The following is a 13,233-nucleotide window of genomic DNA, read 5'->3' as shown; positions in this document are numbered from 1 at the left end:
ATAATTTTCTCTCTTAGTAAACATTGTGAAGTATCATCAAGCACTCAAGTAGTCTGGAATGAGCAGTCCACTTAGACGTCATAATAAACCACTCGAAAACATTCACAGAAAGATATTTTCATTGGATTTTCGTAAGTTTATTTTTGTCCCATTGAAAAACATGAACTTTCACGGAGTTTCAGCGTCTTTAATTCGGCTAGATAAGTAATAAAAAGCTTATTAGGTAACTATTTATTACTAACTTTGAATCCAAATTAAAATAATAATAACATTCATAAATCCAAGAAATTTTTAATCGTAACTAGTAGTAAACGACACAATAAAAACTTAAAAAGTGCAACGAACTTTCAATAAGTTCAAAGGAGGTCAAATATCCATGCAGTCGCAAAACACTGGCACACTATAAAGTTAAGTTGACGTGTGTCATTAAAAAGTAAAAACAGTGATCGCATTTTGAATTTTTTACGCATATTGTCACTGAAACAAAAATAACAATAAAATATCTGGAAAAAAGGAAAGTGTGACGTGTCTCGCGTATTTTGTCAAAATAATTGAATATTACAAAAATAAAAGATGTTTTCTCATGACGATATAAAAGGAATGCCTGAAAATAGTTTCATGCGGCCGGGCGATGAAATCATAAGGTGCGTTTTTCTTTTATTTTCTTTAGAATTATGTGAAAACAAAATATTCAAACCATCACACATCACACGCATGACCAACCTGGATTTGTGATTATTTTTTATTTTACCTATAAGTACTATTTTTTTAAATAATAACCTTTTTTCAGCATCCATGAAGTTTGCTTGAATGATAATTTTCAAAAAAGGGATTTTTCTTTGCTGCCTCCCGCCGGTAAACTTGAGGTAAGTTTGTATTTGCTAATGTTTAAATTAAATGGCAAAATAATGGGTTTTATACTATCAATAATATAGGTAGGTACTATAAGGTAACCGAGATCTTTTAGTAATCAGAATAATAATTCTGAGGATGTAATGTACTTCAAGATAAGTAGGCTTTTATTGTACTCGTAGGTTTCTCAGAATAATGAAGTCTATTAATGATGACTGAAAAAGCAGGGTGTTGTAAGTTGAGAAACGAGTGTTTCTTTCTATATTCAACCGTGTTTTATTGCATTCTATGTACCTAGCCCTTCGAATATCATCATCATCATCAGCCAATAATCATCCACTGCTGGAAATAGGCCTCTCCCATGGAGCGCCACAACACTCGGGCCTCGGCCTTCCTCATCCAGCCACCACGGGTAACCCGCCTAAGGTCGTCGGTCCAGTGGGAGGAAGCCAGGAGCCAGGAGGGCGTCCCACGAATGTAATAATCCTAACTTATATTATAAATGCGAAAGTAACTGTGTCTGTCTGTTACTCTTTCACGCCAAAACTACTACACGGATTTGAATGAAATTTGGTATACATACGGCCTAGACCCTGGGAAAGAGCATAGGCTACTTTTTATCCCGGAATTCCCACGGGAAAACTTTTTAAGGCGAAGCGAAGCACGCGGGAACACCTAGTTATATATATTATTATAATTATACTTTTCCCAGTTGGACGTGCCCCGGTCCCTATACCAGCCTATACCGGCGCGGCCAGGGCTCAGCTCAGAGGGACAAGCTAGTGTAGAAATCGAGCTGGACCGGGCGCTCAAGAATGTAAGTAGGTTAAGTACCTAAACTATAGGTAAAGGAACCGCAAGCCGCTTAGCACATTATGTAATGATGTCAATGTCAATATAGCTATCGTATAATTTTATTGTAAGTAATTTCCTTATTTTTTGTCTCAGAGTTATGAGAAGATCATTGACCGATGTTCAATCTAGTAGGCCATGCTTGTTAATCCTAGTCCATAAAGTAACGATTTACCCCATTTAAAAATTGCATCTTGCGACTTATCTATAGAAAGAATAAAGAAAGAAAAACCATTTATGAAGAAGTAACATAAAAAATCAAAATGAATTAAGAATAATATTGTTCGTGAGTTAACAAACTGGCAATGTGACAATATCTATAAGTACTACTATAATCTATAGGTACTTCTAGTAGATAACTTACAACGAGCGATAAACCGATCCGAATGGAGTAAGATAGATACTTCGAGCCCTATATATTTATTTATACTTTATTGCACGATTTATTGCACAATTTACAATAGAAATAATGTACAATCAGGTGGAAGTTAGTTAGTCAGTTTAGCTATTAAGCTAAAAACCTGCTATACCTCCTGCAGGTTGACTGGCAGAAAATGCAAAGATCAAAAAGTACGGGTGTATATCATCACATATATATAACGGAATTGATAATGATGAGGTATCAAATTTATATCTTGCTTGTTTCAGGAGCCTGACACTTCTACTTCTACTTCTGTACTTGGCGAATATTCGCCGACTGAGGATGACTTCAGTAAGTCGTCGTTTCTACTGGACCCGCAGCTCGTGTCGTCTACGTCTACAACGGGGCCTGCGTCTCTTATACGTAAGTACCTTGTATAGGTAAGGTAATAATACTTATATACTTACTTCATCATCACCATCACGACCCATCACGTCCCAACTTCTGGGGCACGGGTCTCCTTCCAGTGTGGGTTGGTGGACTGTGCGTAGAGCAACCACGACCCTATCGCTTTATATTATGCATATGCTGACTACTGTCGGTCGTTCAAGCGTAGACTAGTGACCCCCTTGTACCTACGTATACGACTCTTAGAAAACGTTTTATTTTACTGTTCAATTTTTAAAACCCTTAAAATCGTGAAAGCTCAAAGTTACTTGTTACTTCTCATTCTAAACAAATCAATGATCATCTTCAGTGGGCACAGACAAGACGAAGAAGGAAAGCACGAAGGTGGACAAGTCGGACCCGCGCTCGCGCTTCCACTTCGTGAAGTACGTCAAGAGGCACGGACGCACCGTCAAGATCTGGGAGTGCGGGCTTTGTGAGTGTCACTTGTTTCAATAACTACAGCTAATCTGCCTAACTTTTGTTTCCAGTACAGGATAAATTCACTACTAATCTGGCTAGCTATTGTTTCCGACACAGTGACAAACAACAGATCTGTGTGCGGTGTCATTAACACGTCAAGTCGGACAGTCAGCTGCATAAGTAGCTGTACACTTTTTTTTCCTTGTCAAACTCACGAACTGATGGTTTGTTATGCAGTCAATTACCAGATACAACTGCGTTTAGCATTTTGTACACGCACCTACAAACCATCCATTGTAATGACGTATATGTTATCTTAACCTTAATTAATCACCATCACCCTCACCCCAGGCAACCGCGAGTTCCAGCACCAGTACACGCTCATCCGCCACGTCCCTACTCACACTGATGAGAGGAACTTCCACTGTGGGGCCTGTGGGAAGAGCTTCCGTCAGCTCTCCACGCTGAGCCAGCACAAGGCCATACACTCGGCTGATAGGCCCTACGCTTGCGAGGTAAGGGAAAGAGTATTTCTAGGGTTTCTGACCTTGTGGTCAGCTGGTTGTCCAGCTGTCATACTACCATATCTACATTGTTCAAGATGCAAATTGGCGATGGAAGAACCGGGTTTACAGCGGATGACGCTTCGTAACATGCTCCTGGATTAATTTAGCGCTATGACGCTCGACAAGAAATGGATAAGAATAAGAAGTCCGTAGCAATAATATAGATATACCTAAACTATTAGTGACGTTCCGTCGCGAATGGACTGCTGCAGCCTCATGTACAAAAAATTGCACCTTTACAGTTCTGAACAAACTAGTGTTTTACCATCACTAGAACAAATTGAATGCTGTCTATCTCTTATAAAGTTATGCACTTTTAGTTTTTCGTGTGCAAATGTATGAATTTTGAAAAGTGGACCCCAGATACCTATCAATTTTATATTCCCAGTCATCCTCAAATCCAATACATCCTCACTCCTAAATCCTCTCATACTCCTTTCCTCACCCACTAGATGTGCAAGAAAACCTTCAACCGTGTGTCGACCCTCATCTCCCATCGCAAGACCCATTCCAACGACAAACCATACAAATGTGACCGCTGTCCTAAAGGATTCCATCAGAAAGGTTGTTATCTTCTTCATTATTAGTATCTTTAGGTAACACCTGCGGTGGTGATGACTGATAATAATATTGATTATGAATGTATGACGATAGAGAGTAAAGTTATCAAAGATTTTTCATAGTATAGCTACTTAAGCCTCTCGTACCTAATAGGTAAAAATAAAATGGAAAGGATCATAAAATATTTTAATACATAAGTAGTTAGCTCTTAAAGCTCTTCTTCAGAATGCAATCCGATTTTATCCCAGTCAATCTGTAGGAGCTTGTGGCTAAAGATTATGAAGAATTTACATTACATTAGTCTCAGTAAGTAGATTTATTTGCATGTTTCAGGCAACCTGCGCAACCACATGTTCACGCACACCAACGAGCGGCCGTACCGCTGCAGCGTCTGCAACAAGGGCTTCAACCAGCAGTCCAACCTCGTCTGTCACAAGAATAAGGTCATTATGTAATTGATCAACCTAGTTGATATCAGCCAGAGCAGATGCCTGGGAAAGGATGGTGTAGCGCACGCTTGTGAAGGCCCTCTGTTCGGTTGGAATACTATCGGACAACAAAAACATTGTTAATGATATCACCATTGTCACCACCACTCAAATATTATTCAAGAAATTCAGGAATATGGTTTAAGTTATTCGAGCCATATTTTTTATTTACCCTTTCAATCAGAAAAGCATTTATTTTTTGTAACAAACAAAGCTTTTGAAATATTGAATGAAATTATACCTACTTTCCCACTTTTAGGCTCATTGCGAGGACTTACCCAACATTCCTCCAGAGATGATTCCTTCTAAAGTTGAAATACCACGTCCAAGCCGCTCTCCTCGCCAAGCGCGGCCTGACTCTACTGTGTAAGTTTTACATTTGTAATAAAAAAAAATGTTTTATATATCTAGCCCGTAACATAAACTACCAAAAACACTAGACATGTAGTCGGTAGTGATGGGTAAAGGCTGAGGACAGAGTGTTGTGGCGCTACTTGAAGCCTATATCCAGCAGTGAAAGAATGTTGGCTAATTATGATGAATTCGAGACCTTACACATTAGACTAGGCTAAATTTATAGACTATTTCTGGACGATACACATATTGTGTAGTTTCTAAATTACAAATTGTGAATTATTATTGCAACAATCTTTCTTTTTTAGGTCCAAATCAGAGCAATGCGAAGTATCATCCTCAGTCGGACCTTACCTGTCTACCATAGAAGGTCCATCGACCTCTTCCTGGCATTCAATATCTCCCTCTATAATAGACTGGGAAGTGCCCAGGTCTTACCAAGAGTCTTCTGACATTTGGACCATGTCTGGTTTAAATGGGGGCGGTGTTATAGTGGAGCCTATAAAGACATTCCATATGGGGGTAGCTATGGCGACTAAACAGACGCCATTTGCTTTGCTGAAGCCAGACCATGGAGTACCCGTTTTGGTGAAGGTAGTCGATACGAAGCTGCCTGGAGGAAAACAGGTAAGAGAGTCGAGTCTTTAAAACATGATATCTGCATAGTCATATTTGAAATAATATATATTATGCCGACTTATAAAGCTTTTATTTTAATAGTTCCCTAAACCTTATTAAAAGATTCATTGTATTTGGAACAGATGTTGGTGCCAGCAACAGCAGATGATCTAAGGTTCGGAGGAAAAGTAACTGTAAACAACGATGGAGAGTCTCTACTTCAGGTCAGATATTTATGGTCTTTGTTATATAATTCAAACATTTTGATTACCGGATTCAATACCTACTCTAGACATACTGGTCGTATAACTCGTAAACAGGAATGAAATTTGCATCAAGACCCAATCTGATCGATAACCTCATCCACGAAACTCTACATAAGTATATATTTATGGGAAACATTTTGAACCAATCCTCAAACTATGAAGTCAAAGATCTTCCACCTATAATGCGGAGAAAGGTGATCACTCACAATATCTTTGACAGAGGGTTATATTCAGTATATTTTCAACTTAATTTTTCATAGTTTCTCCTTTACTTAACCAACAATCTCCTCCATCCAGCAATCTATCTCCGACTCTCAACCCTCGCTCGGAGTCCAGATACGCGTGCCGGTGGTGGCGACGGTGGCGGCGTCGCTGCGCGGCGGCGGCCTACAGCTGGCGGTCCAGGAGCCGCATCAGCACTTCCACACTGCACTCAATGCCACTGGTGGGTATCGGAATGATGAGACTGTATCCGGAGCGATTCCTTGCCTTAACATACGAATAGCGGCCAAGGACTAATAGCGTGGTCGTAGACATTCCACCCCTGCGGTACACTGCGCTCCACAAGGGGACCTTAACTCTCGCTTAACCCAGCATTTCCACATTGCACTCAATGCCACTGGTTGGTATGCCTTTGGGCGTAAACAAGAAGAAAAATTACAAGCTCATTTGCCAATCTTGCTGAACTAGCGTCCTTCCTCCTTCCGAAAAGTTCCTTCCTACCCTCCGGGTCGGGGTGACTAGTGCTGTCGAAGAATAGCGTGAACCGGTTTTGAGATTCTACGTCTAAACTCTAAAGTAAACAATACACCTGTACGCGGGAAGAGCTCATGACCGCTACCAGCGGTGCAGTTTCAGTGGCCCAGTTCTGGGCATGTATTATTTAGCGACTTTGTTGGTTTGTCGTCGATACGATAAGAAGAAGAAGTAAACAAATTTGCTAATACCTTACCAGAATTCTCCAACCGATACGGTGATGTTGCTAGAGATTTGAGTACAGTCATGTTTGGGAAGCTTCGCACACGTTGTACCTAATTCTGAACACTCATTACCCTTTATGTTTCACACATTTTCTTAACATTTCCTTGCAGTCGAAGTAGAAGGTTGTTCCCTGAGCTCGCCCCCCCACTCCTTCCCGGCCGAGACCCCGGGACCGCATCTTGAGCCGCCGCCGCTTACTTCCTGCCCTAATTACACTGAATCAAATGGTTAGTACAGGCTTTATCTCTGATTTGATTTGTTGACCATTGTTTATGTTATACTTATGATTACATATCGCATAATTCATTTTCTTTCTTGAATCTTTAATATTCTGTTCCTATACATTTCAAAACGCCTTAGTTATATTAAATCATCATAATTACAATATCTCCATGATCATCAAAGGTTGTCTGGTAGAGATTGCTTTAAGCAATAAGACCGTCTTTTTTGGACTATTTTATAAATAATGGTGCAAAATAAAGAGTATTCTATTCTATTCTATCATCAGGCAACAGAGCTTCCTCATCGTGTGCGCTGTTCCCCCCTGCGCCCTCCCCGCCCCTCGACCTCATCTCCTTGGACTTGTTTGAACACATGGAATGCATACCGATGGGTAAGTGTCTCTTCTCCACTGTTTCCAACAAGGAGCTCCACAAGGCTCGACGTTGGGACCACTTTTGTTCGTAATTAATCGTTTCAAATTCAAATTTTTTCAAATTCAAATTCAAATTCAAATTCAAATGGTTTAATCGACGTAAAATTTTACAATTATTTGTCGATAGTCATCTACCACCATTTCACAAAGGCCCCGTCATTGAGAAGGAAAGAAATGGCGAAAGAAACTCCTCGAGCATCTTTTCAACTTTTTCCTTATAATCTATTACAATTTTTACTTATATCTAGTACCTACAATTTTACTTAAGTACCTATATCCATTTCATTTTTTCAATAGCCTTAGCTGAGGTGGACAAGACCACGCGTTTTTGTCGTTTAAATAATCATTTATACTATAGTAAGCTTTACTACATAATGTAGCTTTAACATAATTCTTAAATTTTTGCTCAGTAAGGTTTATTGCTTCATTTGATAATTTATTATAAAAACGTATACAGTTCCCCATGAATGATGTGTTTGTTTTCGAAAGTCTGAGTGTGGGGAAAAGCAACTTATTTTTGTTTCTGGTCTCAATACCGTGAGTGGCTCCTATTTTACTAAATGAATTTAAGTTTTTACGAACATACATAATATTTTCATAGATATATTGGCATGGAACAGTTAGTATACCTATTTCCTTAAACGTATCTCTTAATGAAATTCTAGACCCTAATACATATATGGCTCGAATTGCTCGTTTTTGGAGAACAAAGATTTGATTAATGTCATCCGCTCGTCCCAACAATAGAATTCCGTAAGACATAACACTATGAAAATAACTAAAATACACAAGCCTGGCTGTATCTACATCTGTTAACTGTCTAATGGTTCTAACCGCATAAGCTGCAGAACTCAATCTACCGGCTATCCTCTCAATATGGGGTCCCCATTGCAACTTTGAGTCAATTGTAATACCCAGGAATACCGTTTCATTTACTAACTCTAGCTTATCGTTATTCAATGTCAAATATGTCTCTACTTGTCTTACATTAGGCAAAGTGAATTTAATACATTTTGTTTTCTTGGAGTTAAGAGCTAAATTATTTACAGTGAACCAATTAGCAACTATGGAAAGAGTACTGTTTGCATTGTCAAAATTGACTTCTTGTTGCTTCAACTTAAATATAAGTGAAGTATCATCAGCAAACAGTACTATCTCACATAATTTATCTACCAAAAACGGTAAATCGTTAACATATACAAGAAACAAGAATGGTCCTAAAATCGAGCCTTGGGGAACACCCATACTGACAGGACAGCCAGCCGAACGCACTCCATTTATGTCAACTAGTTGAGTTCTGTTGGTCAAGTATGATTCCAATAATGTAAGAGCTTTGCCAGTTAGCCCATAATATTTAAGTTTCATAAGTAGAGTGGCATGATCCACACAATCAAATGCTTTCGATAGATCGCAAAATACACCCACAGCATCAAGACGTTCCTCCCAAGCACTAAATATGTGTTTGACCAACGCGACACCAGCGTCAGTTGTAGATCGACCTTTGGTGAAACCGAACTGTTGGTTATGGAGAAGGCCGTGAATACTAAAGTGCGAAAGCATTTGATGCAGCATAATTTTTTCAAATATTTTACTCAGTACTGGCAAAACTGATACAGGCCTAAAATTATTGGGATCATTTTTCTCACCAGATTTAAAAAGCGGTATTAGTTTACTAAGTTTCATCAAATCGGGGAATACACCGACCTCAATGCATCTGTTAAAAAGATTAGCCAAGTGGGGTGCTAGGATATCAATAACATGACTAATAACTTTAACGGACATGCCCCATAAATCTTCTGTCATTTTTAAATTTAATTCTTTATAAGTGGTAATTATGGTCTGTGTATTTATACCATGAAATTGAAAGTCGAGATCGCAAGGCGGTGCATTCCCTCTTAGCAAACGTTCAGCTTCAGCGCAAGATGAATCAAGGTTCTCAGTTGTAGCTATCGGTATACTACGGAAAAAATCTTCAAAGACGGAAGCCACTTCTTCACTAGATGAAACAATTTTATCATTAATTTTAAGTTCAAAATTTAAATCACGTGGTTTATTCTTCCCGGTTTCAGTATTAATGATATTCCATACGGTTTTAATCTTGTTATTAGAGTTTTTAATCTTTCTATTTATATAATCTGATTTAGCTTGGTGGCAAACGGCTTTGAATATCTTTGTATATTTCTTTACATAATCTCTAAAGTTATCGTCATGAGTAAATGTACGCTGTTCATAGAGATCATATAATTTACGTCTGCTCTTATAAATTCCCGATGTTGCCCAGTCATTAAGACTTAGTTTACAATTAACATCTACTTCTTTCTTAGTGAACACGTTTTCAAATTCTTGAGACAAACCTTGAAATATTTCCTTAAAGCCATCATTGGGATTTCTTTCAGAGCTTCTACAGTAGCCAAGTTTACTGTTCAATCGAGATTTAAACTTATCAATTCTGTATGATGTTACTGGTCTGAACTTGAAAGTGGCTGACTTACGTTCAAAAGTACAAGGAAACGTAATAATTTGCCCACTGTGGTCGGATGGTAAACAATTGATTACAGAATGATTAGTAAAATCACAATTACAGTAAATATTGTCAATACAAGTGGCTGAGGTGGGAGTAATTCTGGTAGGTTCCAGGAAGACATTACTTAAATTATATGACTTGAACAAATTAATTATACAACATTTCATAGAAGTCTCAACTAATAAATCAATATTAAAATCTCCCACCACGACCACTTGTTTTGAGCTCTTAGATAAGATGGTAAGACTATCCTCCATCACTTTCTCAAATACTTTATAGTCAGAAGAGGGGGGCCTGTACACGCTTAAAATGATATACTTGTCCATCTCAACACAAGCTAGTTCAGCTATTCTTTCGACCGATAATTTTACAATATCTTTCCTATCCTTACATTTTAAATTTTTCTTTACAAATATTAATGATCCTCCTTTGTCTAACGATTTCCTATTAAATGAGCTAATAACATTGTAATTTTTTACATTAAAATTCATGTCATCATTTTTAAGGTGATGCTCAGTAATACAAATTATGTCTATGTCGTATTGTTCTAAAAATAACTCTAGCATTAGAAGTTTGCGAGAAAGCCCCTGAATGTTCTGGTATACAACTCTCAGTTGCTCATCTCTTGTCGTTTTAGCTCCATAATTACCTACATGTAAAATAATGTCTAATTACTTAAACGTTTTGAATCTGAAATAAATTTGGTATAGAAGTAAGGCCAATTGCACCTATTTTATGATTAGTTCTATTTATTTATGCTTTAGGTGTCTTCTGTGTGCAATTCGGTAGGTTAAGTAATTTTTTGATGCTAATTTTAAAACCATTTCGAGATACTAACTTACTAATAAGTATCTCTATTTGAAATAAAATATTCCAAGATTATTTTATGAACGTCTTTAAGGACAATGCAAGGTTCAAGTTTCAACCTAAGAGAATAAAAATGTACGACTTTTTTGACGTCAACGTCTGCACGGAAGCCAATGGCGTAATAAAATCATCGGAGAGCCGATCTTTACATTTTTTTATTAAATTAACGAGAGCTGTAAAATAAAAAAATATTCAAATTAGTGTCTCAAATTCCGACATATATACTTCATCATCATAAAATTACCTAACATACCGAATTGGGAATATTTTATCGTAACCATGCACTTACTTCCTAGTTATTCATTGATGATCATCAACGTACGTTTTGCCTATCTAAGTAGGCTATTTTCCGCAGGGTCTCAAGTAACGTCCGTGGACGACCACCCCCCGTCTGATGACTCCAGCGTCTTAATTGGGCAGTTTCAGGTGAGAATAACAATTTCATAGTATACAAGTACCCAGGGTGCAAGTGCCGAAGTAGTCCCTACTTCGGCGTTAGGCCGTGCTCAAACCAAACTGACTGTAAGCCTCCGAAAGTGAGCAGGCTTACTATGAGCCCCGGAGTAAACGTGAAATTTAAGAAGAAAAATGTCAGCGTCTACACAAAGCGTAATAACGTATTTGTCGGATATATACTATATGAACAAAATGAATATGTATGGAAATACAATAAACTGCGTAACGTTCACTCCCTTCGACGGCTTACAGTCAGTTTGGTTTGAATTATGTAACGTACCACTGCGGTTAATAATACTTTTCGTGTTATGGGGTGGTATTGGTGATGTTAACTTCCTCCCTGCCAGATCAATGTAAGACTTTTACATAATGAGAACAACTTTCAATAAATATTCAATAAATATCTAAACCCTCTTGACGAATCAATAAACAGCCAGCTCTGTTACATACCTTCTTGTATTTTAGAGATGTTATTATGTATTTTTTTTTTTGACATAATTCTAAATATTTTATATATTCATGCAAGACCAATTTAAAATTAACAATTCCATATTAAGTAATCCACCAAATGTTTCGTCATAAAAATAATGTTAATTGAATGTTTCTTTTCAGGACAGTATCGCTCTTTCTGACTCGGATTAGCAAGTTAAACGTACCTAATAATTAAAATTACCTATCTATATTTTTTTCAATTAAGCATATTTTCAATTAGTAAGTAAAGTTCTTATTTATGAATTTTAAAGTAAGAAAATATTTAAATAGCTTTATTTCCCTCAAAATATTTAGTTTTCTAATGAAGTTTCGATTTAGTTCTAAGAGAAAATGAAGTGTTACGTTTTGTTTTAATTTATTTTTGTTCTAAGCTTGCAATAAAGTTAATATAAGTAAGTCAATCTTTTGCTTTTATTTATTTTATCCCCTATTTGCATTGTTCTATTGACATTTGAATGACACAGCTATCGTATCGTAATGGTATCGTAACAATATCGCCACGTGCCCGGAAATATGTCTTTTTATGAAATTATTAAAATCTTAATGCCTACCACCCTACTCCTATGAACCACCCTAAATTTAGTTCTCAAGTCCAACCATAGATGGCAGTAGTAGTTGCAAGCTTAGTCAATCAGTGCAATAAAATATTTTGAGAAAAATGGTATCACTTGTTTATGTTAGGCATTTCATTCCATAATAAGAAGGTATGAAAGAAAGTAGCTGGGAACTTTAATAAAGCTATATTTGTATATTGCTGTTGATTGCTATTGAAATAGAGATGGCGCTAGTAGTTGTAAAAACATAGCGATACGGTAGGCACTAGGAATACATTATACCTTTTTCTCAATACTCTACAAAATCATGACTCAAAATTAAATATAGATACCTAACTAGAATAAAGGCTCTCCCTTGCCGTCCAGAGGGGCAATGCTGCGTGCATTCTAGGGAAATACACCAAAAATATACCGGACCGCCCCCAATAGGTCAATTTACTAGAATATAATACATAATTATTCCAACATGAAAAGCTTACTGAAAGTGCTGTTATGACGTAGGTAAGTATCCAATAAGAAAAAACTTAAAATACAATAAATGCCCCCCCAATTTTTTTTATTTGATTGTGACAATATGGGTTTTGGGTAAAATCATGCCATGCATGCCAATAAAATATCGGAGAATATCCTAGAGGTACCTACGAATACCTATTGTACCTGTCTCGCGGACACACAACGAGAAACAACAAGACTACCTACACTTGCCCAAATGCTTACAAAATACGTAAGTACCTCTAAGTATTTGCTTTGCAGTTGTTATTAAACATAATGATGTCAATGTGACATCAAGTTATAATAAATAGCAGTTTTATCGCATTATAATCGGCACACGACGGGAAATAAGCCGTTTGGGGCTGAAATACTTCGAAACTGTAGTTCCATCATTGAGCTATAGATGGCAGTAGTTACCTCTTAA

General features: G+C 37.3%; 1 protein-coding gene across 1 annotated transcript; it reads left to right on the top strand.

Moving 5' to 3' along the window:
- The first annotated feature begins 364 nt into the window (after positions 1-364).
- On the top strand, positions 365-12,157 carry LOC105387571 (transcriptional activator GLI3). Its single transcript, XM_048625542.1, has 16 exons — positions 365-644; positions 791-866; positions 1,565-1,669; positions 2,353-2,488; positions 2,823-2,948; positions 3,287-3,450; positions 3,954-4,065; positions 4,396-4,505; positions 4,810-4,916; positions 5,213-5,531; positions 5,666-5,746; positions 6,086-6,233; positions 6,880-6,996; positions 7,278-7,382; positions 11,171-11,241; positions 11,884-12,157. Exons 1-16 carry the CDS (start codon positions 574-576, stop codon positions 11,911-11,913), a joined length of 1,878 nt encoding a protein of 625 aa, XP_048481499.1. The 5' UTR covers positions 365-573; the 3' UTR covers positions 11,914-12,157.
- The last annotated feature ends 1,076 nt before the right edge of the window (positions 12,158-13,233 follow it).

Source organism: Plutella xylostella, chromosome 14 (assembly GCF_932276165.1).
Source record: "Plutella xylostella chromosome 14, ilPluXylo3.1, whole genome shotgun sequence".
Classification (NCBI taxonomy): domain Eukaryota; kingdom Metazoa; phylum Arthropoda; class Insecta; order Lepidoptera; family Plutellidae; genus Plutella; species Plutella xylostella.
The sequence above is the reverse complement of the archived record's forward strand: the minus strand, read 5'-3'. Positions and strand labels throughout refer to the sequence as shown.

Bases quoted from the DNA above. Each gene is read 5' to 3' on its own strand.
- LOC105387571 (XM_048625542.1), top strand. From the start codon at position 574: ATGTTTTCTCATGACGATATAAAAGGAATGCCTGAAAATAGTTTCATG. The intron at 1,670-2,352 runs GTAAGTAGGTTA...TGCTTGTTTCAG, and splicing joins TGGACCGGGCGCTCAAGAAT to GAGCCTGACACTTCTACTTC. The intron at 6,997-7,277 runs GTTAGTACAGGC...TTCTATCATCAG, and splicing joins TAATTACACTGAATCAAATG to GCAACAGAGCTTCCTCATCG.